Here is a 25,240-nt window from a genome sequence, read left to right on the forward strand (position 1 = left end):
CGCGCCTGGGCGGGGTGAGGGGCGCGTCCGGGCCTTGCTGTGCGGTGCTGGGCTGGCGAGGGCTTCCCTGCCAGGAGATCCGGGCACCTAAGAGGCCAGGGCTGACCAGCGCGCGAGGAGACCCCAGCTGCTCCTTCGCGTCCCCATCTCTGCCTCTGCACCCTCTGTCCGATCAGCTCCCGGCGCCTGGCTTTCTTCATTCTCTTGCTTAGCAGTTACATGCCTGTCCCCGGCTAGATGGCGGGACTGGGCCCTAGGACTGGGAGGACTGAACCATCCTGTCTTCCTGGCTGCCGCAGCCTGTTCCAAGGCCCAGTCGGTGCACCAGCCGTGGAGGAACGGCTCGGGTGGGTGGGTGCACAGGTGCCTGCACCAGTCTCCCATTTCACTCCTTCTCTGTTCCGCAGACCCCCTTGCCTCATTAGATTTCCCAGTTTATTTCCCCTCCGCAGACCTGTTTCTTCCCCTTACTGGGAATGGCTGGGGCCTCACCAGTGGAGACCCTTCACAGTTCTCCTAAAGATCAGGTGTAAAAGTGATGAGGAGAAGGCCACTGAAGTCCGCTGGACACATAGAGTTAGGGTCTTTTGTTTGAACCTAAGGCCTTTGAAGTGAATTAATGTTTAATTTGAGACAGGTTCTCACTGAGTCGCTAAGTTCCCCAGGCTGGGCTCAAACTTGCAACTGCCCTGCCTCAGCCTCCCGGAATGCTGAGATCATGAGTGTGCACCATCACACACAGCTGCAGTCAGGGCTTTTATCTTGCATCAGTTTATCCATTGCACTCCCTGGGCCAAGCCGGGAAGAAGCCCACCTGGCCTACAGCTCATGGCAGGAAACAGACAGAGAGGAGGAGATTGGTGGAAACCTGAAGGCTGGTGGGGTTCTTGAGCTAATGGCCCAAGGGGGCTCTCGGGAGAGGTGGCATCTGGGCTAAGACCCAGGAGGCCACCACTCAGGGGTGAGGGTGAAGCCCAGGATGAGGTGACCCAGGTGCTCAGGAGACAGTGGAGGAGGGAGGCTGGATGGTGGTGACCTCAAGGACAGTGCTGGGAAATGAGACCCAGCCCCGGAGACACCAGGTGGGGCTGCGTGGGACACAGGGAGGGGAGAAGATGTTGTGCTTCAGAAACTGAAAAACGTGTGCACCTGGCACTGAGCATCGCTCTGTGTGCGGGAAGGGAGCGTCCCTCTTCCTGCTGAAGGTTGGATGGACCTACAGTAACAAGTTGCATAGGAGAAAAGGTGCAGACTTACCACACACATGAGCGCAGCTGCACAGTGCAATCCCGGACCGGGCAGGGGCTCCTGCCACCTTCCACAGAGGGCGGGTGGAGCACGCGGAGCAGACTTTTACGGTGGGTGCAGTGACTCAAAGCCCCAGAGCTGGGACAGAGGCACAGCCGCGGAGCAGTTGGCACCCAAGATGTCTAGGAGTGATGGCCCTGGGCCCAGATCCCTACTCCAACTGTGTGTCCAGTCTTCCAAGGATCCCCACATGCACACACCCCCGAGGCCATGCCTTTCTTGCCTTTGTCCCAGTTCAGAGGAAAATTAGAAAGATGGTTTAGCTGCTGCCCCTCCCTCCCTCCCGGGACAGGTGAGCTGTGCACCTGAGCTGCTGTACCCCTCACCTGGCCTTGGGGATGCGCAGGCAGGAGGAGGCCAGGCCAGTCACAGAGAAGCTCACCTGAGTCACGTGGGGCCGCCCAGCTCCTGGGCTCCTGGTTCTCAGAATAAAGGCTGCTGTCTGTGACTTAGTGGCTGTTCAGGGCCTCACCTCTGGGAGGATTGCTGGGAGAATGAGGGAAAAGCAGATGTTGTTGGAAGACATTGTCTGTCCCCGAGGACAGCATGTTCTGGCCTGGAAGGGGAGGGGAAGGAGGTTCCCAAGGTGATGGGAATTCCCCTGAGCCAGTCAGCAGCAAGCAGCAAGAACTGGAACAAATCCCTAAATGTTTCCTCTGCCAAGGACCCTGGTGACTTTCATGGGATCCTGTGTGGTTGGAGAGGGACCCCAAGTAAGACCAGAGTCCCCTCAGCTTAGTCGATAGAGCATCTGCACTAGAGAAGATTGGACTGAAAGAAGGGGCTCTGTTCTTACACTTGTGAGTTTGTCACTGCATACAAACACCATTCCTAGGACAGTGCTGCACACATGTAGTCCCAGCAATGTTGGAGGCTGAGGCAGGAGGGTCAGGGCCAGCCTGGGCAGCCTAGCAAGATCCTGTCTCTTAAGATGTGTCTTCTAAAGAAACTAACACTTGATGCATAAACAGTACAAAATTGTGGTGGCTTTATTGAAATCAGAAGCACAAAGAGGGCCGGGAGCACTTGGGGGGGATCCAGCCAGACGTGAGGTCAGGGCAAGCTTCGGGCCTACGAGTGCTGGCTCCCTGCTTAACAACCGAAGCACAAGCCTGGCGGCTTCATCACCCCATGGCTCAGGGCTCCTATCGTGGGCACCCTGGCCTGACTGCCTCATGGGGTGGCTCTGAGAGTCAGATGCATCAGCACATTTCCTGTGTTCTACACCTGTGTCTGGGATGAAAGAGGTACTCAGTGAATGCAGGGTGTTCATGGGAAATATGGCCCTCGGGTATGAGGGAGCACAGTGCCTCTCACTTTCCAGTGGCCAGGGGTAGGGGCAGAGGGAGCACCCTAGGGGAGCCCTCCTGCTCCAGGGACAGCTGACAATCCAGAGGCAATTTGGTGTCACTGGTGGTGTTGGAGCTGTGGGCCTAGAGCCACTACATCCTCTGGTATCCAGGATGGCCCACCTGATGCCATCCTGTCCATCTGGGGGAGGGCCGAGCCTGCGTCACCATCCAGAGTCACAGCCTGCACTGTACAGCAAAAAGACAGCTTCCCAGGAGAGGCAGGATATGGTCATTGGGTCCTAGTTACCCGACAGACTGCCAACCTGTGCCCCGGCCTCCGGTGAGCAGAGCCCATGCTTCAGGGACTCCATGTGCAAAAACAGGATTGGAAACGGACTGAGCCTAGCTGAACGGAGAAGCAGGAGACCCACACCTGCATGGCTGGCCAGCCCTTCTGGTCCGGGACAGCGATCCTCCCTCAGGTTCCTGCAGGAGCCTTCTGCAATGGGGTCCTTTCGTGGGACAGAGGAGGGGAGAAAGTTTCTGCATGGCTCCCGGCAAGATGGAAGGGCAGGGTCCTGGCTGGCTTTGGTGAGGTTGTGGTTTCTGTGACTTAGGCCAGAAGAGAAATTCTAGTTTCTGTGCTTTGTATGGGGGAGAAAGAGGAGAGAAGAAGGAAGGTCATCAAGAAAGCTTCTGAGCTTCACATTGGGGTGTTATTTTTCTGAGCCCCAACATCAAAGCTCCAGAGCCTTTCAGAGGCCCATCAGTGGCACATGCATGCACAGACGTGCATGCACACTCATGCACACACACACACACACACACACACACACACACACACACATATACACACCGGGACCCTAGGGGACGAGCATGCCTTGGGTCTGGTGTGGCGGAGGAACGCAGAGAGCAGGGCTGGGGCTGAGTGTTGAGTGCAAGCCCTTGGCTCCTTCTCCTCAGAGGAAGAGAGGGCAGCAGGCAGGGGACATGGGCTCTACTGTTTGGTTTATTTTTGTTAGTCTGTGTTGGCAGTGCATGAGGGTCCCAGCACCACAGCCATCGTGGGGAGCTGTCACATGCACAGCACACATCTCAGTTCTTTTTATTTCCCTTTCCCTTTCTCCCTCCTTCTCTGGACCCCTTTGTCATTTGAAAAAAAAAATCTGTCTCCCTCTTCCTCGCCATCGATCTTTTATTCTGCTCTTTATTTATACTTTGGGTTTCTCATGTAAGAGAAGCCATGCGATGTTGAAGCTCATGTGTCTGATGTTTCGCTTCTCATTATGGCCTCGGAGTGCGACCATTTTCCTAGAAATGACTGAACTTATCCTCCTTCGTGGCACAGTAGTGCTCCATCGGGCGTAGACACCACCTTTTGTTACGCACTTCTCTGTCGATGGACATCTCAGCCTCTTCCAAGACTTAACTACGACGAGCTGTGCTCCTCTCGGCACTGGTGAGCGTGGATCTCTGTGACATGATGGCTTCACTCTTTTGGGAAGATACCTAAAGGCGACTGACTGGGCCAAGGGAGATTTCTGTTTGTATTCTTTTGAGGCATCTCCGCACAGACTCCCAACTCCCACTCCCACCGACACTGGATGGGTCCTTTGTCCCACAGCCTCGCCAGCACTTGTCATTGGATTGGATGACACGATTCTCTGCGGGGTTAGGTGGAGTGCAGAGCCCTGTCCGTTTGCATCTCTCTAATGGCCAGTGATGTCGAGCCACTGTGCCTGCATTTGTTTGGCCTTGGAATCATTGCAAATGTTCCTGTGAGGACATCGGACTTTGTGCAGTGGGCAGTGGCTGCTTGTTCTTCCCTGCCGGGGCCTGGCACCACACTGGGAAGCAGTCTTGACTCCCCTGAAGCCCAGCAGGCAGGGACAAAGGAAGGAGCGGGCACCACATACACAGTGGGGTGCTTTCCCTTTTGGGCTCAGCTACTCCCCGCTCTGCCACAGGAGATTCTGCTGTTACCGCCATGCTTTGGGGGAGAAACAGAAGGACATGTGGAAAGTCCCTGTGTTCTCTAGCTTTTCTTTATGGGAGTCAAAGGGGAAGGCGGATGCCCATTTGGTGGTGGGAAAGAGGCTTTGTAAGAGGCACAGGGCATCAGTTAATGTTCGCACATAGCGTACGTCTGCTGCACCTGCCTCCTGGCACAATGGGGCCTCTGCGCTGGGTGCTGTCCCCTGGGAGTGGCCGAGCTTCCAAGGTGGGCAGTGGATGGTACAGGCCCCACCCAGTTACTCAGTCAGTGCTGTGGGCTCTGTGACAGGGAGTGCCGGGTGACTGCGCCTCAGAGAGATGGCCGGATTTGGGGTCCAGAAGCTCCCCAAGAAAGAAAGCACTGTTTCTGCGTCCCCGTGTAGTTTCTTTCCTTTTCTCCTGTCCTTCAACAGACACACTTCCCATAGAATGCGCCCTTGTGAAGTGCACAGCTCCTCCGTGTGTGATCAGAGCTGTGTCTGGTTTGGAGTACTCCTGGCACCTCAGCAGTCCCTAGGTCCAGCCCCAGCAGCCACTACCCAGCTCTTGCTCTCTGTGGCTTTGCCTGTCCTGGCACAGGTCCTGTACTGGAATCGTGCAGCCAGGGGCCCTCTCTGAGGGCTCTGTAATGCATCAGAATGTCACTCTTCTTGTCTGGGAAGGTTCTCTCCTCTGTTACACAATTCTGTCTGACATCTGTGGAGGCTTGGTGGTGCTTGGGTCACTTCCACGCCCAGCAATGAGGAGTGGTGCTGTGGTGGGCGCTCTGTGTGGGAAGCGAGTTCCTGTGGCCAGAGTCTCATGGTAGCCAGGGGAAGAGGAATCAAGGATGGGGAGAGCATTCAGGGCACAGGGATCTCTCTGCAGAGCCCATGGGGTGTAGCAGAGGAGGGCAGCAGAGTGTGGCTGAAAGCTGTCCCTGCCTGGAGGGCCCAGGTGCAGCCAGGAGGGTGGAAGGATGGAGAAGGAGGGACAGGAGAGAGCAGAGTGTGAACTATAGTCAGAGGGCCTTTGTGATGGGAGGGAGGGAAGTGCATGAACGGAGCATCACTCACTGAGCAGTGGGTGCCGGGAGAAGCCCACACTGATGGCCGAATTAGGGAAGAGGGGCAGGACCTGGGCACCCTGAAGTGCATCCGAGTGGAGGAATGGCGTGCTTGGTGGTGTGGGCTAGAGAAAGAATTCTCGTAAGTGGCAGGGCAGAGAAGCGGAGGACTTGTTTGGAAGGATACAGTCAGCAGGAGGAGGACCAAAGGCCAAGGTGAGCCCCAGAGGAATGACTGCCGGGAGGGGGACTGGCAGTGTCACTCTGCCCACAGGCTTGTCCAGTCCAGAACTGGAGGGGCCATGTGGCGAGCGGCTGGAGGTCAGCGACCACTTTGTCCTTCCTCTGAAGGATCAGGAGGGGAGCTTGTGGATGCAAGCAGTCTTCGTCTCTGTCTCTGTCTCTGTCTCTGTCTCTGTCTCTGTCTCTGTCTCTGTCTCTGTCTCTCTCTCTCTCTCTCTCTCTCTCTCTCTCTCTTTTTCCACTTTTCATGCCGGGGATTGAGCCCAGGGACCTCTCCACTTGCTAAGTTTATGCTCCACCACTGAACTGCACCCGTCACCCCGCAACATGTCTGGCAGTTTGATTTTCTCTAATAGAGCAGCAGGCCCTGTGCTGACCTCCAGCCCAGAGCTGAGCAGGCTCTCACCTTCTGCCATCCCACGGAAACATGACTCCAGCCACCTAGGCCATCTCAGGGCTCCTGCTAACCTTCGTGGATGTAAGGGGGACAGACCAATTAGTCTTAATAACGAACGTGTTTTCTCTAATGCAGAAATCTCGATAACTTCAATCAAGATGAAATCAGGTGTAAACATACATTCATGTGTACAATTACCTATCATAATTTGCATGTACTAATTGAATTGTGTGTGTGTGTTGCTCCGGGCACTTCTATTTGGATGTGGCCACTTGTGGCTGACACTGGCAGCCCATCTTCCTCCCCAGCTCTGGTGACCTGTGGCTTCCCAATCTCAGTGGACACTGCTGAAGCAGTCACTTTGCACGCTGGAGCACTGTATTTTTGCATCTCTTTAAAAAGATTTCATTACTGTCACCTCCAGGAGCGGGGGTCTCACTGAGCACCTCACAATCTATGTCTGCACAGCACGTTCACAGGTGACAGCCGTGTTGCTGAGGTCTCTGAGGGTGCAGAAGGGTGACATGGGGCTTCACACAGGACTTTCCTTCCATGGCCAGAGCAGCACATCTTCCTAGCAGTGTCTTTTTACACCATTCAGACCAGCGGAAGGCCAGGTCTGAGCGCGCTCTCTTGGTGGGCAGTGGTAGGGTGCCGGGAGAAGTACCCGTCCTGCCAGGCTTTTACTGGTGGACCACGGCCCGGGGCAGCACTGAGGATGCTGCACTCCCAGCTCCCATCCCAGGACCCTGCCGGGCACAGGGCTGGGGAAGGGATGCAGTCGGTGTCCCTGCCCCATTGGTTTGCTTGTCATTTCTGAGCACTCTGCCAAGCAGGACAGAGTTGGCTGAGGACATCTGGGCCTGCAGGTCCGAGGCCAGTGGGCTGGGATGCAGCTCAGTGCTGCTGAATCTCCATCAGGGCTGTGCAGGTGGTTTCGTCTCCTCCTGGGACCAACCAGTAAGCTATCAAGGTTTTTTTTTCCCTTTTTGCGGATGTTTTCATTCTCCAAAAAGCTTTCAGTAGGAACAACATCCTGAATTTCCTGGGCACGATAGGTACTCCATGAGTTTATTAGTTCAGTTACTGCCTGAGAGAAGGACTCATGACAGAACCATGTTGAGTGTTACAAGTGGGCTGGACATGAGGGGAGATCTTAGTCCACTGAGAATTGATTAAAGCTTTTTATTTTGAATACTTATGAGATCGTTAGTGTCTCACTTCTGCCTAAAACAGGTTTCATGGCCCAAGAGCAGCCAGTTATTGTGGCTCCCATTGTCACTGCAGCACCTCCTTCCCGATCTCTGCACCAAGTCTGCAGAAGCCATAGACCACCAGGAACAGATCCCCCAAGTGGAACGCAAAGCTTTCCCATTTTTCTGTGCATTTGCTTGGCTTCTGCCACCTTAGTGTGGTAGGAGGATGGAATAGAGGTTTCTCAGCTCTGCCCAGAAGTGTGGTGCATGTGCAGTGTGCAGCGTGACGTGACCTTTAGGCTGAAGGGAGCACTGACGGGGCCTTGGGGCTCCTGGCTGCTGCGGACCATCGGTGGCCCGGGAAGACCTGAACCAGGCAAGTGGCTGGGTTCCTGCCCGGCAGTGAGGGACAGGACCTGGCAGTGAGGGTGGTGAGGCCGTGTGCACCTTGGGGTGCATCCAGGAAGAGCCAGCGCCAGTCTAGCACCCTGACTTCTTCATTAACATAGTGCTGCTGGACACTTATCTGATTTGCATTCCAAAAGGAAACGGAAAGAAGCACTGCCATTTGTGTATCAGTGCCAGGCCGAATCCCCTGCCTCCCCCACGTAGATGCCAGCTGAAGGGCTAAAATCTAATTTTGCCCCCCCCAAGGCCTTAGGTCTCCTGTATGGGGACCCCACACAAGTAATGTGGTCATGTTGTGACCTACACTCTGTTACAGTCATGAAATACCCAAGGCTGGGGAACTTTGTAAATGCAATGAGTTTCTTTAGTTCTCAGTTGTGGAAGGTCAAGGCTGGGGGCCCATGCTGGGTGGAAACCTTGCTGGTAAAGTCTCAGGATTTTGCAGGGCAGGGCATCACTTGGGAAATGGCAAGAGACAGAGTGTGTGTGTATATGTGTGTGCACGTGTGTGTGTGTGTGTGTGTGTGTGTGTTCCAGTCTCTCCCTTTTCTCACAGAGCCACCAGTACTCCACCGGGGCTCCAACACAGTCTCAACCTAACCTACCCCAAGGCCGCTCTCTGACACTGACTCTGTAGGTTGTTTCCATCCTCTTAATACCTCACAGTTCAGGCTCTGCTCTGGTCCTGAAGTGTCGTGGTCACGGTCTTGAAGATTCAGATCGACTCCCGCCTCCCCCCCCATTCCTCCTCCTCCTCCCTCTCCTATCCGCCCTGCCCTTCCACACACTCCTCTCCTTTCTAGTCATGCCTTGTGATTGGTGCAGTCTTGTCTCTGAATGCAAGCTGCCTAGCCCATCTATCATTCTGCTGAGGAAGTAATGATTTCATTGCCGGAAAAAAGTTATGTTGGTCTTGAATTTCATGCTGTGTGGACAATTTAGAGATTTTCAAGGTGATTGAAAGTGTACACGGTCATCACCCATATGCCAATTTTGTAGCCCAGCCACAGCGTGTGATCCGTCAGGCACAGCAGAACACAATGGTCGAGACAGGGACAGGCATGGAGCACAACAGAGGTGCGGGGAGCACCACGGGGCCACAGTGCGGAGGAATGGGCATGGAGGCACCGAGGCAGCATGTGGGAGGGCACGGTGGAGCTATGAGTGGTGGCAATGGCAGTGGGATAAGGCTGGTTCCATGTGTACAGATGCACAGGCCTCAATCATAAGCCATAATGGATGCACGTGGGAAATAATACACAAAGTGCTGTGTGGTGAGAAGACAGCCTCCCTCCCATTCAGTGGTCTACAGATACTGTGTGCACACACGTTGTGTCTACTTGAATACCCCGTGCACATATTGTCTCTGCACAGTACCCTGTGTACACGTCGTATCTACACCAATACCCTGTGCACACATCGTATCTATATAAGCTATGGTGCATTGCTCTCTTCACAACCGTGTGTCCCAGAGCCAATTCTAATGATTGCATCGGAGCCACCCACTTCACTCTTTCAGTCTCAGAAGAGCCAGATGCAGCCACAGCCAGTGCCTACAGATGCACCTTGAGGTGGCTTTTTCTCATTTTGCTCTTTTAAACCCAGTGCACAGGACCTGCTCCTGGTGCCTGCTTTTGCACATATAACCATGGATATCTCTGGAGTGAATCTCTAGATGTGGAGTTATTTGGTCAGAGGGTTTATGCGTTTTGTTACTTAATTTTAATTTTAGGTATATATGTATCTATTGTTGTCCTGGGGATTGAACACGGAGCCTTCACACTGAGCTTCTCTAGGTTTTAGTCACTAAGTTGCCCAAGCTGGGCTCAAACGAACAATCCTCCTGTCTCAGCCTCCCAGGATGCTGGGGTTGCAGGAGTACACCAGCATGCCTGGTCAGTCTGTGCATTTTAAATTTGCCAGTTGCTGTTGTCTTACCTAACACATAGACTGCGCTGATTTATAGCCTTATAAATAATATGTAGGAGAGTTTATTTCATGAAACCTTAGGCAGACTTTTTGATTTTTACAGACATTTATTTTAAAAGGTGGCTGAAGCTGGGCACCATTTCTTGTGTTGTAAAAGCCCAGTTGCATTTCTTACTGCAAATTTATGCCTACCTATATTTTTTCAATTAGTTTGCTTTTTATCAATTCATAAAAGCTCTTTATATATTAATCATGTTAACTTTTTACTTCCCTCTGTATGGATGGTGAGTAGTTCCTTCTCCAATTTCTCATCTAAAAAAAAATTGTATCAATGCTATTGATCCACTCAGAATAGTTCTTTTTAACCAGATGTGGTGGTGCACACCTGTAATCCTCTGGAGGCTGAAGCAGGAGGATTGCTACCATTCAAGGCCAGCCTGGGCTTCACAGTGAGTTCAAAGCCAGCCTGAGCTACATAGTGAAACCTTGTCTGAAAAAAAAGAAAAGAATAAATTTTTTTGCCAACCAGTTTTGTATTTTAGGCTTACAAATATATTACCAAAAGCAGAACTAAAGTGGCGAGAAAGAGACATATTTAAAGCAGATTGTTTTGGAGGGTGGAGCAGAAAGCCACGCAATGCATTTTGAAGCCACAGTGACAGGTGACTTGAAGTCCCTCCTAAGAAATGGGTAGCAGAGGTTTGAAGTTAAACTCCCGGCACCTTCCACCATGAGGAGAGGTGGGAAGATGTGCCGGTGGAATCCAGGGAGCTGGGAGGGGCTTTTGGGGAGCACAGACCCCTGCCAAAGGGGTGTCCCGGTGGGACCAGCCCTGGCCCATGCTCTTGGCCTGGCTGGAGCCTTGTCTGAGCCAATGCGGGTGCAAAGGTGACTGCCGCTGATTCGCGCTTTCTTCCCGAGAGTAAGTGTGACAAGTGGATCTCAGTGAGCACGGTGGCCTGAGAGCGACCCCATCCTTTCTGTCCCCCATTTGTGGTGCAGGGACCACCTGGAGGCTGCGGGACACCACTGCAATCTGAGAGATGCCTCTGACTTCCAGAGCCCCGTGGATGTCACGGACCTCCTGGCGGAGCAGCACTTTGAGGCGGCCTTGGCTCTGCACCTATACAGGGGTGGCCGGCTCCTGCAAGGTAACCACCTGCGGAGGGAGTGCTCGGGGAGCACTGTCTGTCTTCACCTTGTTCAGCCACTCACCAAGGGGTCTTGGAGACAGGGTCTCACTATGTAGCCCAGGCTGGCCCTGAATGTGGCAATCCTCCTGCCTCAGCCTCATGAGTGCTGGAATTACAGGTCTGAGCCACCAAGCCTGGCAATAACTGAACAATTTCTACTGGGCAGTTTTCTAAAATGTTGTAACATTCCAGACTGGGTAGAAACAGGAACTGGTTTTGCTGTATGAAAGTTCATGATCCTGAGTTAACATGTGTGAAAGGTTTTTTTATTCACTGTATTCATGGTTGAAGAAACTGCTAAGACCTGCAAGCTTTAGGTAGATTAGTAAAGAGTATCATGGTGGGATCAGTGAGCTGAGCAGCTGACTAGAGTTTGCTGGGGCAGCGAGCCCTCTGCTCAACCTTCTGTCCGGACTTCTGTCCTTCTGTCTCTCCGGACCAGAGTTGCTGACATCATGGCTGCCCCAAGCTCCTATGGAGCAGCAGAGCTGAGCTCAGGAGAGGCTCGCCCTCCCAACCTGGCCTCAGCCCGGGGACCTGACCCTGCCTCGGACAGGGTGAGCCAAGGCCCTTATTTTCTCTTCTTTCCTCCTGGACTGCCGTGGGCCAGGGCTATTTATGCCTGTGCTCCCGAGGTCCGCCTGGCTCCCTGACACAGCTGCCTCCGTGCCAGGGGAAGCAGGACGGATACTGTCGTGCTCAAGCCAGCCTGGGCTTCCGTGGGCCCGAATGAGGCAACATGGCAAGGGTGTGTGGTGCAGTGACATTGTAGGGGTGGCGTGTCACTGTGGATTAAGATCACCTGCGGTTGTCATCACGCTAGGATCACACTTTGGTCCTAAATGTGTGACTCCTGGAGCCTTAGCAGTCACCTGGCTGAAGGATGCTGTGTCCACGCCACTGCTTGTGCTTCCTGTGCCTTGGGAGGGTGAGGCCCTGGCCACTCCCTCACCTCCAGCACTTTCTCCAGCCTGCTCCTTTCTGACATTCATAGGTGGCACAGGCACACACCGAGATGCCCTGCAGGGTAGGGAGTGGGGACAAGACACAGTGGGGGACCAGAGCCTCCCCCTGCTTCATCGCATTCATCCCCCCAGAGGCGACTGTGTGACCGGAAGTCTGCTCTGTGTCTGCTGTCTTCCTCCTCCTGCCCAGCCAGTCACCCCCAACTTAACACCTATAGCGGGGTGCTTGTTCTAAAGCGGCAGGGCTGCTGGGTATGTGCTCACTCCCAGGGCTCCCGGGCAGGGGCTTGGCTCCTCCCCACCTGGCCTCTCCTCACTTGCTTGAGCTACAGACTTGGTGCCAGCTTCCCTGAGGAAGACAGGGCAGGGGGACACCAGAAACCACTGCGTCTCCTGCCCCAGCCAGTGCCGTGGTGCGAGCCCACAGCATCCTGCTGGTCACGGCAGGGACCAGTGTGAGAGCACAGACCGGGGGGAGAGCAAGCAGGGCTTCCTCCTCGCGTGTCCACACTGCGGTCCTGCTCGGAGGTGGGGCAGAGCTCAGTGTCTTGCCATCATTGCCCCTACACCCAGCACCTCACTCACAGCGGCTACTTGGAAGCACCATCTTGTTGCCATTGCTTTCCCACGCCAGCCATTGTGGCGAATGTCTTCATACTCCATGACGCGGGCTGAACCATCCAAGTTCACCATTTTCTGGAAGAGAGGACCAAGTTTTAGGAAGGAGTATTCTGAGGGAGAACAGCAGGTAGGGTCCTGAGCTCCCTTGGAAGTGTGTAGGGCCCGGAGCCTGAGGCTCGTCCGAGTGTGAGCGAAGGGGAGAGTGACTTCCCCCAGCCGGGCAGGTGCCAAGTCCTCCCCGGCCCCGCCGGGCAGAGGGTCAGTGTTCACGGTCATGGGCTTCCTCCCTGGGGTGGCCCCCTCGGCTGTACTCTGAAGTGTCTGAGGGCACAGACGGGAGGTCCCTTTGCTGAGACACCAGGACCAGAGTGGCTGTGGCCAGGCTTTTGTGGCTTTAGGGTACCCGCATGCACACGGTGAAGTGCTCAGGGTGGCTCCCGGGTCCCCTGGGTCTCGTGTGCAGGTGCTCACACATGTGGCCTGAGGTAACAGCCTGGAGGATCCTCAGTGCCCCTGCCTTTTCCGGTCGCCTGTCATGTGAGGTCAGGGCTGGCATTTTCTGTCTGCGGCTGTGTCAGTTTCCAAATTTGGAGCCTTTCACACTTCAGATTTTGGGATTAGGCCCCGCTGTGCCGAGCAGTCTTCACCGCGGTCTGTCTGGAAGGTAGTGAGGGTCTGGGCCTGTTCCCTCCCTCAGGCCATATGGCTGGGTTTTTCCTGTTGTTTTCTCCCTCGGACCTCAGCTTGCCTCGGGTACCATTCCTGACCTCGGTTTCAGAGAAACACAGACACTGATGTTGGATTTGCTTCTCCCTAGGGCCATGGGAAGGGAAACCTCTGGGGAGTAGCCCCAGTTGGGAGAGAACCGACTCCACTCTCATCCTCACAGACTCCAGTGCCTGAGCCCCTCTCGCTGCCCCAGCCAGCTTCTCTCTGTCCCTTTGTCCTGACTCCTTTTTCTGGGCACCAAGCTCCCCTGATTCCTATGCTTCAGCTTTTGGAAAGTCAAACTCTGAAGAGGGGAAGCTGCGCAAAGCGTGAGAAGGACCATCCGAAAGGAGCTGGGCTTCTGCGGAGGTGGCTCAGGAGCAGAGAGGCCTTGTGGCCCCCACTCCGAGGGCCATGGGCTGCAGATAACCCCGCCGGACCAGGGCACTGCCACCTTCTGAGGGGCAAGGCGAGCCGAGTGCCTCCCGGGTGGGCTCTCCCTGTCTGTGCGCGCTTTGGGAAAGTGTAAGCGGGCACCTGGTGAGAGGTCCCCGCAGCGTCAAGTGCAGGGCCGAGTTTATAAGGGCGACACCCACCGTCCTGCGGGACCTGGACGAGGTGAAGCCAGCGGCCCTGCCGCTCCCTGCGGAGCCCGCTTCCTAACCTCGTCGTGTTGCAGGTCACGGGATTCCCTTCGGGGTCATCTTTGGGGGCACTGATGTGAATGAAGACACTGGCCAGGAAGAGAAGAAAGAAGTGATGGGGAAAGTTCTTGAGGAAGCCAGGTAAGACCCCAAGGACGCCCCGGGTCAGGCCCTGACCTCACCTGGTACACACTGCCCTCAGAAATCAACATGTGAGAAACACCACAGAGCCACAGCGACAAAATCAAGCCACTGTCAGCACTTGGGAGGAGAAGGCCAGTCTTCTGGGTCTTACATCTCACATATAAACCCATCCCGTGCCACCTTTTCCTCCCTTGGGCACAGGTCTCCTTTGCCACATGCTGTCACTGAACAGGTGGCCCCCAAGGATCCCGTATGAGCACCCTCAGCAGGCTCTGTGCGGCCCAGGAGACAGCGCTGTCTCTTTCTGAGGGAGCACCATGGGCCGACTGCGGCTTCATCAGCTCACAGCGTAGAACCCAGTTTGTCTCAGCTTTGCCCAAGACAGTACTTTTGGCTCCATAAATGCTCTGTGAGTGGGGTGACACCTGGCTTTCTTTTTCTTCTTTTTTTTTCTTTCTTTTTGTTTTTTGAGACAGGATTTTGCTATGTAGTTCACACCGTCCTTGAACCAACTCTGTAGCCAGTGTGGCCTCCCCCCATGGCAATCCTACCTCAGCCTCCCAATAGCTGGCTTTCAAAACTGAGCCTGTCTGCTGTGGTGTGCACTCCCTACCACCCTGGGCCCCAGCTGCTCTCTTAGGCATCCCTGAGGGCACTCAGTTGGGCTGTGATTCCCAGGGTGCTTCCAACTAATTCTCAGCCCTGGGGCCCTGCGGAGAGCAGCTTCCGAAGGCTCTGTTTAAATCCAGGTGAACAGCACCATGGACGGGAGGTGCCGGTCTGCTTTGTCCTCATCCTGGGTCCCCACAGCAGGCCAAGTAGAGCGGAAGCCTTGTGCCAAGGGCCAGGCAACCATGCTAAGCTTTGACCCGGGTCATGTTGCAGAAGGTAGGAGGCCCTGGACAGCACAGCGAGGGCATCCCACCCTGTTAGCCCTGTGGGGCAGCAGTGGCAGATGGTCACTGTCCTCTCTGTTGCCGTCGTGGCCATGTCCACCCTCCATCCAGCACAGGGACCTCTGTGAAGTCTGTGTGCAGAGCCCTGCGGCCTCTGCACTGATGGAAGCCGGCCAGGGTCTGGGCTTAAACTGCTTGTGGCTCTACCTGCAAACAAAACAGACCTAGCAAATGACCATTGCAGTACAACATTTGGGGCCAGAGTGCAGTCTCAGGGTGAGAACTGCTCCATTTTCTTTGTATAACAAATGTAATAATAAGAATTAAAAAGTCGACAACAATACTCACCCTCCAAGGCAAGATCCTATAAAAATTGTGAAAGAAGAGGGAATTGAATTGAGAGTAATACACGTGTGCTCCCAAACAAAAACTTCACCAATGGAGAGGTCTGTGAGACCATCAGGATTGGGGTGTGCCAGGAGGGGCAGGGGTCTGTGCCCTTTGACCCTTGGTCTCCCCTGGGTATGAAGGGGCTGGGTTCAGAGTCTCAGAGAGCCCGTCAGGCACTGGGAACTCTCCTTACAACTGCATTGAGTCTTTGAATCACTGAGACAAAACAAGAACAAGTAACTGCTCTTTTACCCAGTAGACTCCCAGCCGCCCATTTGCTGTGGCTCAACTGTCACCTCCTCAGCTCTGAGAATTCCTCTGAGGGTCCCCATCATGAGGTCAGCCCTCCCTGCTCATGGTCAGGGTGCCAGGTCCCTGTGGACCCCAGGTTGTAGGTGTCGCCCCTAAGGCAGGGCAACGGGGAGCCCGCTGGCCTGGGAACCTTGGACTTGGCTCCTGTGGAGATGACGTTTTGGACATGGAGACACACATGTTGTATGCACAGGAGCTTGCACATGCATGTGTGTGACAGCAGACAGGCAGACAGGCGTGGAAGCATTTCGGGGTTGCTGGAGAAAGGTGATCTGTCATTATAGGTTTTCTTAAAAATGTTGTTTTTGCATCCTAAAAATATATTACCTTTAGATTCCTGTGATTCCCAATGCAGTCTTATAAAACAGAAATCATTCTGCTTCCCAGAGGCCATGGAGTGAGTCCCTCGTCCCATGTTGGCATTAGTGTTACTCATTGCATTGTTATTAGCTCAGGTATTGGTTTTGATTGGGGGTATTGATCGTGGTTAGCAGGCAGGAAAGCTGCATGAATCATGGATTTTTGTCCAACACAATACAGGGTATTTTTATCTATAATATAAAGTATTAAATTTATCTAGCTCTATGATGAATGTTTCATTTTTAATCAAATATTTTTAAACCATTGGATTTTTATAGGGTATAACTGGAAATTTTTTAACATTTGAAAGGTTTTTTCCTATATAGTATAATATTCAAACTTAATTTAGCATCAGCCTTTCAGCTTATAGGTATTATAATATGTATTTGATAATTATAATGTCAGCATTAAATAAAGAGAACTTGAAACTTGAGGAGATTGTTTTGTAAAGGGTCATCCAGGTGCACATTGAAAGAAACTTAACATTTTTCAACAAACAAACAAATGAGCATGAAATGAAGTACCTCAAAAATAGTTTCACAGTTAGGAAATATGTAGCACATGTTAGGTTAAACTATGCATATTTGCTGCTTTGCAGGTTAAAAATAGCTGAACATTTGTGACTTCCTATGTGAGCTACATTTTGACTAAAGATTTTTATTTGTTTTGTTGTTTTTGAGACACGGTCTCTATGTAGTTCAGGCTGGCCTTGAACTCACAGGAATCCTCCTGCCTCAGCCTCCTGAGTACTGAGATTACAGGCATGCACTATCATGCTCAGATTACAAGGATGTTTTTGACAAGAGAATCATGTATCGAAGTGAATAAGCCTGTTTTCAAATGGCAATATTCAATCAACAGCAAAAAAGTAGTGGTTTTGTATTTATCATGAGAAAGGTGTTAATTTCCTCTCTTCCCAGGCTTCGGGGTAGGGCCTCTTGGCCTGTCCTCGCTTGGGCACAATCATGTTGCCTGCAGCTCTGGACTAAGCCAAATGTTTGGTCCCCTGCAGTCGTCACCCCATCCTCTTCACTCAAGTTGCCTTCGCAGTAAAAGCCTTTCGAGACCCTCATCCCTGCCCTCCTCCTCCCTGGTCATGACATAGTATGTCCTAAAGCCTGGGGTCTCCATGGGGACAGCAGTGACCACACAGACACATATGCACACATGCTGCCCATCCATCCTCTCCCTCCCTTCCTCCGGTCACCTCTTGGTACTGGCCTGGGTTTCCCACCCTCCCTGTCCCCTTCCCTCCCCTCCCCTCCTCTCCCCGCTTCCCCTGCCTGGCTTTGTCCCTGTGCTTTCCTCTGATCTGGATGGATCCCGCTGACTGCTAGGTGCCTGGCACTGCTGTGGGGCTGGGCACAGAGCCGTGAACACAGCCATGTCCCCGCTCCGGAGAGCCACCCTTCCCACAGGAAGCCAGGGAACCGCCTTGTCACATTTGTCAGTTTAGCTTGTTGCAAATGTATCCCTGGGCATTAGCTACAGATGCGTCTGGGGACAAGATGCATGGTTTGTGTCACTGACATGCTGTGGCAGCGCCTCTCCTCTTGGGGGCTTGAGTTTCTCTGGCAAGTTTAAGGCTGTGAGTCCTCTGTTAGCTGGCCTGCAGGGATCTGATGCAGGCACAAGTCAGGAAGTGGCATCAGTCCCTGTAGAAGTCGGCAGCAGAGGGCTTCTCTTGGGTATTAGCACTGGCCGGAGCTGCAGAAGCAGCGTTACTGGCCTGTTGGGTTCTGAAGCTCCCCAGTTCCCACGCTCCCCAAGCTTCTCTCCCTTAGCAGGTGTTATTTAGATTTTTTTTCTAGTACTAGGGATAGATCTCAGGACCTTGTGCTTGTAAGGCAGGTGAGGTGCCACTGAGCTACATCCCCAGCCCCATCAGGTGTTAATTAGGACTTTTCTCTTATCCTACTGTTGCAGGACAGTGTTTACCCGCTTCGAATTAGGCTCATTTGCTCTCCTCTCCATTTTTAGAAGGAGTAGGGAGCAACCCCTAACCGATGCCAAGGGGTCAGTCCTGGCCCGGAGGGCGACATGGTCCCAGTGTGAGTCTGGTGAGCTCTGCCCCTCCTTGCTTGTTCTTGCCGTGTGCAGAGAAGGATTGAAGGAGGCAGAGAGAAGCAGCAGCACCTCCTGGGGAGGAACCACGCTTTCAGATCATCTCCCTCCTTGAATGGTTCTTTCCCCGCAGAGATTATCCCTGCGATATTTGCCTAATGGTGATTTCCTGGTGGCACTGCACCTTCTCCATTCCACCACTGTGAGGAGTTGCCCCTTAAACTGCACTTACATATTCAATGATTTATTCATAGCAACATGGACTCATACATTATTTACTTGCTCGTTACTTCGACACAATACCCAATACCCGACACCTACAAGTTAAGGGAGGAGGTTTATTTGGCTCACAGCATGTAGAGGTTTCTGTCCACAGTTGGCTGGCTCTGAGGGAGGGCAGTGTGGCAGAGGGGCTGGCAGAGGGGAAACAGTCCCTGGCATGGTTCCCGGAAGTAGGGAGAGATCCAGGGAAGAGGAGGGAGACAGACCCTGCCAGGCTACGCCCCAGCACCCACCTCCTCCAAGCAGCTCCACCCCCAACATCACACCCAGCTACAGACCCAGGGGTAGACTAATCTTCTCGTAGCCTGTCCTCCTGACTGAGGAGTCAGCCACACCCCATGACCCAATCACGGCCCCAAAGCCACCTATGGCTCTGGGGGGCCATCTAGATGTGCACCCTACCAGATCTTTATTTCACTTCCTTCTGTGGATACCCATTCCTGGTTTTCACTTTGGTGTTCAGTTGTCCCAGATTTGGCCCCTGGGTGCGTTGGACATGGTCCCTGGGTCCTGCTGATCTGGCCCTTCTTTTTGAGCACATTCCTACTTCCTGTAAGATGTCCCTGGTTTATCCAGCTACACTTTGTCCTGCTTCTACAAACAGCCGCTTCTCAAAGGATGTCTTGTTCCTTTAGGAGAATGTATTTAGAAGCCAAGATCTGTGCTCTTGCTCATGGGTGTTGTTTATTCTAGGCTCTCTTAGCAGGAGCTTGGGAATGTGCACATGTAACCTACTCATCTGGTCTCTGGACCTGGAGATGCGAGGTCTTCGTGTTGTATTTGCTAAGCTGGTGGTGTGTTCCAGGCACTCAAGAGAGGAGGGAAGAGTGTAGAGGGCATGCAAGGTGTGGGTGTGGGTGCCAGGACTTGTAAAGCAGGGAGTTGCTCAGCACATTGGTGCCATTAGCTCTTTGGGAGTTGGGAGAAGTCCCTGAGCACCCCTTAGAGACATGAAGGGGGCTGGGGGGTGGCAGAGACCCAGTGCCCAGAGGTGGACAGGACCACATCTTGGGGACCACTTAATGAATGGTGTGTCAAGGGGGAAGGAGAGGCCATCTGTGTCCCATGCTACTGTCAGGGCACGTTGGCAGGTGGGGCTGGAGCCATCGGGGCCATCAACACAGAGGTCTCCTTGACCTTGGCCAGAACATGTTCTCCTTGCGGCTTAAGGGGACACATTCAAACAGGCTCTTGATCTTGTATTATCAACTCTATCTCATCTTTACAGTGTCTTTCTCTTTATTGTCAATACTGTCTTAATTATTAGACTTTGAATATGTCCCATCTCTGAATTCTTCTATCAGAGTTTTTGGGGAGCTTGTTACCTCATTACACATATGAACTTTTTTATTTTTTAATATTTGTTTTGGTTTTTGAAACAGGGTCTTGCTATGTAGTTCAAGCTGCCTTTGAATTCGCTATGTAGCCCCAGCTGGCCTTGAACTCATGGCAGTCCTCCTGCCTCAGCCTCCCAAGTGCTGGGATTACAGGCATATGCCACCATGCCCAGCTACACATATGAATTTTATCATTATTTTGTCAACTTCCAATGGAAATTCACTTGTGGATTTTGTTTGAAGTGTTACTGCATTTGTCATCCAATTTGATGAAAAAGAACATCTTTGTACTATTCCTATCTAGGGATGTGCTTTACATTTTCTGCTAATCTTCCTACACTTATGACAAAGACATACTGAATAAGTAGATCACCTTCACCTTACTTTGGTGCTCTGCATGTTTGCTACAGAGCCCCCTGTATGAGATGCAGGGGCAGTTGCTGGTGGCGCCCTCAGCAGGTCGGCGCATGGCCCAGCCTTCCTTTGTGAAGCTCATGGGCGGGTCACCTTCTCTGGCAAGCTGAGGGTGGATGGGTGAGGGCCTTGCTTCTGTTTTAGTCACTTTTCTTTTTGCTAAGATGAAATACTAAACACAACTTAAAAGAGGGACTCATTTTGGCTCATAGTTTTTAGTGATAGTTGATTGGCCTCAAGCAGGGGGGCCATGCTGGGAGGGCCTGGTGAAAGAGAGCTGCTCACCTCATGGAGGATAGGAAGCAGGGAGAGAAGGGAGGAGCCAGGGAGGGAGATGACCCTTCCAGGCCATGCCCCAGTGACCCTCCTCTTCCAACACCAAGCCAGCTGTGGACCCCGTAATCCAATCACCTCTTAAAAACCCTGCCCCTTAGCCCATGAGGTTTTGGGGAACACCCAAATATAAAAACCACATCATTCTCCTACATCTTGCTTTTTGTTTTTCAAAAATTTGTCCCTCCTTCTCTGACCCTACATGGAAGGAGCAAGAAAGACAGAAAGTTTCGAGCATTGTTTGGTTTACTTCTGGCATGCACAACTTATTTGGTGATGTGAACAGAGATTCAACCTAATGGTCAGTGACCACGAGTCATAACGATTGATTGCACCTTAAATTTCATGTCTTACCCTGTCTCTCATAACTTGTTCCAAAGAGCTATTTCACAGTTCCACTAATTGAATTCCAGCTTGATCGTTTCCACTATTTTTGTTCATTCCCCAGGTTTGCTGTCACGTTCACAGAGTCCATGAAGGGGATGGTGCTGAAGCAGTGGGTATGTGTTCATCTGCATGCTGTTCTGCCTGTGCTGATGGAGCCGCAGGGCTGCGGAACTGAAAACAGCCTTGTTAGGCCTGAGGGTGTTCACGATGCCCAGCCTGGGACAGCAGGACACTGCCACATAGCTCCCAGGCATTGATTGTTTTTCTGTGTAGATGCTCTTAAAACTTCACTCGTTTAACAAATATTGTCATGGAATGACAAAAAGAGCCCAAAGCCGTACTATAAGTGCTCGGCAGCCTCACCCACCTGAGAGTGATCAGCTGTCAGGAGGAAGAGGTGACTTCTTAGGTCAGACTGTTCAGTGGAAGCATGCTACAGAGCTGGGGCTTGGTAGATCTGCAGGTTAACTCTATTATGCACTTTCTTTTCCTTTAAAAAATTGGTACATATTAGATATACACAATGATCACATTCATCATAGGGAATTTGTACCTGCACTTGATAAATCTTGACTCTTCTTTATTTCCCCATTGCCCTCCCCTTAACCCTTCTTTGCCTCCTTATTTACAAAAGCTGTTTCAATTTTTCCCTTCATTTCTCTTTTTTTCTTGTCCTCCCCCTCTCCGTTCCACTTCTCACTTGAACATTTTCTTCCCATTTCCCAATATCTATTACACACTTTGGTCCTTATTTACACGTTTGGTTCCTCACACCAGGGAAACAATGTGGTATCTACACATGTGTATCCAATTTGTTTCACTTAAGAGTATGTTCTCAAGGTGCATCCATTTAGCTAGAAATGTCTCCAGCGTTTCCTTTTTTATGACAGAGTAGTGTTCCATTGTATATAAATCCACATCTTCATTACCCATTCATCAGTTGATAGACATTTGGGCTGTTTCCAAGTTTTAGTTATTACAAACTGTGCCACTATAAACATGGGTACGCATACATCACTGTGGTATGATGCTTTTAATTCTTTTGGGAAGACACCAAGAAGGGGAGTAGCTGGGTCGAGTAGAGCCTCTAATTCTGGTTTTTGGAGGAATCTCCACATGATTTCCACAGTGTTTGCACCAGTCTGCACTCCCACCAGCTGTGGAGCAGGGTTCCTTTTCCTCCACAGCCCCACCAGCACTAGTTATTGGCTGATTTCTTGACAGCAGCCATTCTTTCTGGAGAGGGAATCTCAGCCTTGTTTTAATTTGTATCTCTCAAATAACTAGTGATATTGAACATTTTTCATATATTTATGTGCCACTAGTACTTCGTTGTCTGAAAAGTGTATGTTCACATCAGATGCCCGCTTTTTGGATTGTGTCTAAATTTGGGGGATCTGGGTCTCTCTGAGTTCTGTATTATTCTACACATTAGTCTTTGTCTGAACAACAGCTGGCAAAACTTTGGCTCACATTGGGTTGTCTCTTTACTCTATTGGTGTTTTTTTGTTTCTCTGCTCTGTTTTTCGTTTCTTTTTAAAAAGATGAGATCGAGTTGTTGATTCTTTGTGATAGTTCCAATGTTATGAGGGTTTTGTTGTCTGCTGTTGTTTTGTTTTGTTCCCCATTAGCACATTGTTTTTATCACGGTAGCTCTGTAGTATAATTTCAAGTCTGAGATTGTGATGCTCTCTGCCTTGCCTTTGTTGCCCAAAGTTGCCTTTAGTATTCTAGGTCTTTTCTGGTTCCAAATGAATTTAAGGATTATTTTCTTTAACTCTGTGAGGGAGGCTTGCTGTTGGTATTTTCATCGGGATTACATTAAATCTGTATAACAATTTTGGAAGTATGGCCATTTTCACTGTATTGGTGCTTCCTACTCCAGAACAAGGGTTATCTTTCCATTTTCTAATATCCTCTTCAGTCTCTTTTTTCAGTGTACTGTAGTTTTCAATGTAGAGTTCTTTTGCTTCCTTCATTAGATCGATTCCTAGGTATTTCATTTTTCTTTTTGGGATGCTACTGTGAAAGGGGTTGTTTCCCTAATTTCTCTCTCAGTGAGTTTGTTATTTGCATATGGGAATGCTACTGTTTTTTGAGTGTTGACTTTGTATCTGACCATGCTACTCAATTTCTAGAAATCTTTTGGTGGAGTTTTTGGGGTCTTCTGTGTAGAGTATCATGGTTATTCTCACATAATAAGTCAATGTCTTCCCTTCCTATTCTTATTCCTTTTATTTCCTTCTCTTGTCTAATAGCTCTGGCTAATGTTTCCAGGACTACCTTGAACAAGAACGGTCATGTCCATCCTTGTCTTGTTCCTGACTTTAGAGTAAAAGTGTTCAGTTTTTGTCCATTTAGTATGATGTTGGCTGCTTGTTTGTCATGGGTGGCTTTTCTCAGATTGGATAAAGATCATGTATTCCAATTTTCTGTAGGTTTTTTTTTTTATTGTGAATGGGTGTTGGACTTTGTCAAACACTTTTTCTGAATCTATTGAGATGAGCATATTGTTTCTGTCCTTTGCCCTCTTAGTATGGTTTATTACATTTATTGATTTGTGTATGTTGAGCCATCCCGGCATCCCTGGGATGAAACTTACTCGGTCAGGTGTATAACCTTCTTGGTGATTTGCTACATTTTATTTGCCAGTACCTTATTCAGGATTTTTGCATCTATGTTTATTAGGGAGACTGGCCTATAATTCTCTTTTTTGGTTGGATCCTTCTCTGCTTTTGGTATCAGGGTAATGCTTGCTTCCAGGAATGAATTTGGGAGTGTTGCTTCCTTTTCGTTTTCTTTAAAGAGTTTGAGAAGTGGCAGCATTAGGTTTTCTCTAAATTTCTTATAGAATTTAGCAGTGAATCCATCAGGGCCAGGCCTTTTCTTTGTTGGTAGGTTTTTAATTATATCTTCAATTTCACTGACTGATACTGGTTTATTCAGAATTTTTATATCTTCTTCATTCAGCTTTGGTAATTCATATATATCTAAGGATATATTTCTCCTGTGTTTTTCATCTTATTATATTAGAGTACAGGTTCTCAAGTAGCTATTGATCTTCTGAATTTCTGCAGAATCTGTTGTGATTTCACCCTTTCATTCTAATTGCATGGGTTTGAGTCTTTTTTTTTTTTTGTACTGAGGATCAAACTCAGGACCTTGTGCTTGTGAGGCAGGCAGTGGTACCACTGTGCCACTGAGCTAAATCCTGGGCCCTCTTTCATTTTTTGATAAGATTTGCTAAGGGTTTGTCAATTTTATTTAATTATTCAAAGAACCAACTCTTCAATTTATCAATTCTTTTTATTGTTTTCTTAGTCTCCATTGCATTCATTTCTGCCCCGATTTTATAATTTCCTCCCTCATATGAGCTTTGTGAGTGACTTGCCCTTCTTTTTTCTAGAAGCTTGAGGTTCAACATTAGCAGTTATTTATTTATTTGACCTTGCTCAATTTTTCTGATATGAGAATTCACCACTATATATTTCCTTGTAGGACTGCTTTCATTGCAACCTGTTTCAGTATGTTGTATGGACATTATTGTTTAATTATAGAAATTGTCTAATATCTTCTTTAATTTCATCTGTGATCTATTGTTCTTTTAGGAGGGTGTTATTTAATTTCCATGTGTTTGTGAACTTCTTGTGGTTTCTTTTGCCATTGATTTCCAATTTCATTGCACTATGGTCTGAGAGTATGCATTTTTTTTTCTGGTACCAGGGATTGAACTCAGGACCTTACACTTGCGAAGCAGGCAGTGGAACCACTGAGCTAAATCCCTAGCCCTGCATCTAATAATTTTAATTCCTTTGTATTTACTCAAGCATATTCTGTGAGCTAGTATGTGGTCTTTTTGGAGAACATCCCATGTGCAGCTGAGAAGAATGTGTATTCTGATGTTGTGGGGTAAAACACTCTGTAGACATCTACTAAGTCTATTTGTTCAAAAGTTTGGTTCAGTTCTGATATTTCTTTGTTGCTATTGATGTCCCCCATTACAACTCTATTAGTGCCTACTTGATTTTTCATGTCTGTTAATATTTGTTTTATACAGTTGGGTGTGCTGGTATTTGGTGCATATATATTTAAGATTGTTATCTTTTCCTCTTGGATTGTTTCCTTTAAAGAATTTGGTGACTTTCTTTGTCTCTCTTAATCAGTCTTGGCTTGAAATCCACTTTGTCTGCAGATAGAACAGCTACCCTTGCTTTTGTCTAGGTTCCTGTCACATGGCGTATCATTTTCTATACTTTGACTTTCAGTCTGTGAATTTCTTTCTGAATTATATGTGTTTCTTGTATGCATCATATTGTTGGATCTTGCTTCTTGATCCATTCTGCTAGTCTGTTTCTTTTAATTGGCAAATTGAGATCA

At 50.3% G+C, this 25,240-nt stretch overlaps 1 protein-coding gene across 1 annotated transcript in view; it reads left to right on the forward strand.

The window, feature by feature from the left end:
• Glt1d1 (glycosyltransferase 1 domain containing 1) overlaps positions 1-25,240 on the forward strand; it is an 87,011-nt gene that overhangs the window by 1,162 nt on the left and 60,609 nt on the right. The window contains exons 2-4 of the mRNA XM_033762478.1: positions 10,816-10,964; positions 13,980-14,085; positions 20,925-20,976. Coding sequence (XP_033618369.1) covers positions 14,060-14,085; positions 20,925-20,976 — 78 coding nt within the window. The 5' untranslated portion in view covers positions 10,816-10,964; positions 13,980-14,059. The remainder of the gene's footprint in view (positions 1-10,815; positions 10,965-13,979; positions 14,086-20,924; positions 20,977-25,240) is intronic.

Source organism: Fukomys damarensis, unplaced genomic scaffold, assembly GCF_012274545.1.
Source record: "Fukomys damarensis isolate Sample0158 unplaced genomic scaffold, DMR_v1.0_HiC HiC_scaffold_12, whole genome shotgun sequence".
NCBI lineage: Eukaryota > Metazoa > Chordata > Mammalia > Rodentia > Bathyergidae > Fukomys > Fukomys damarensis.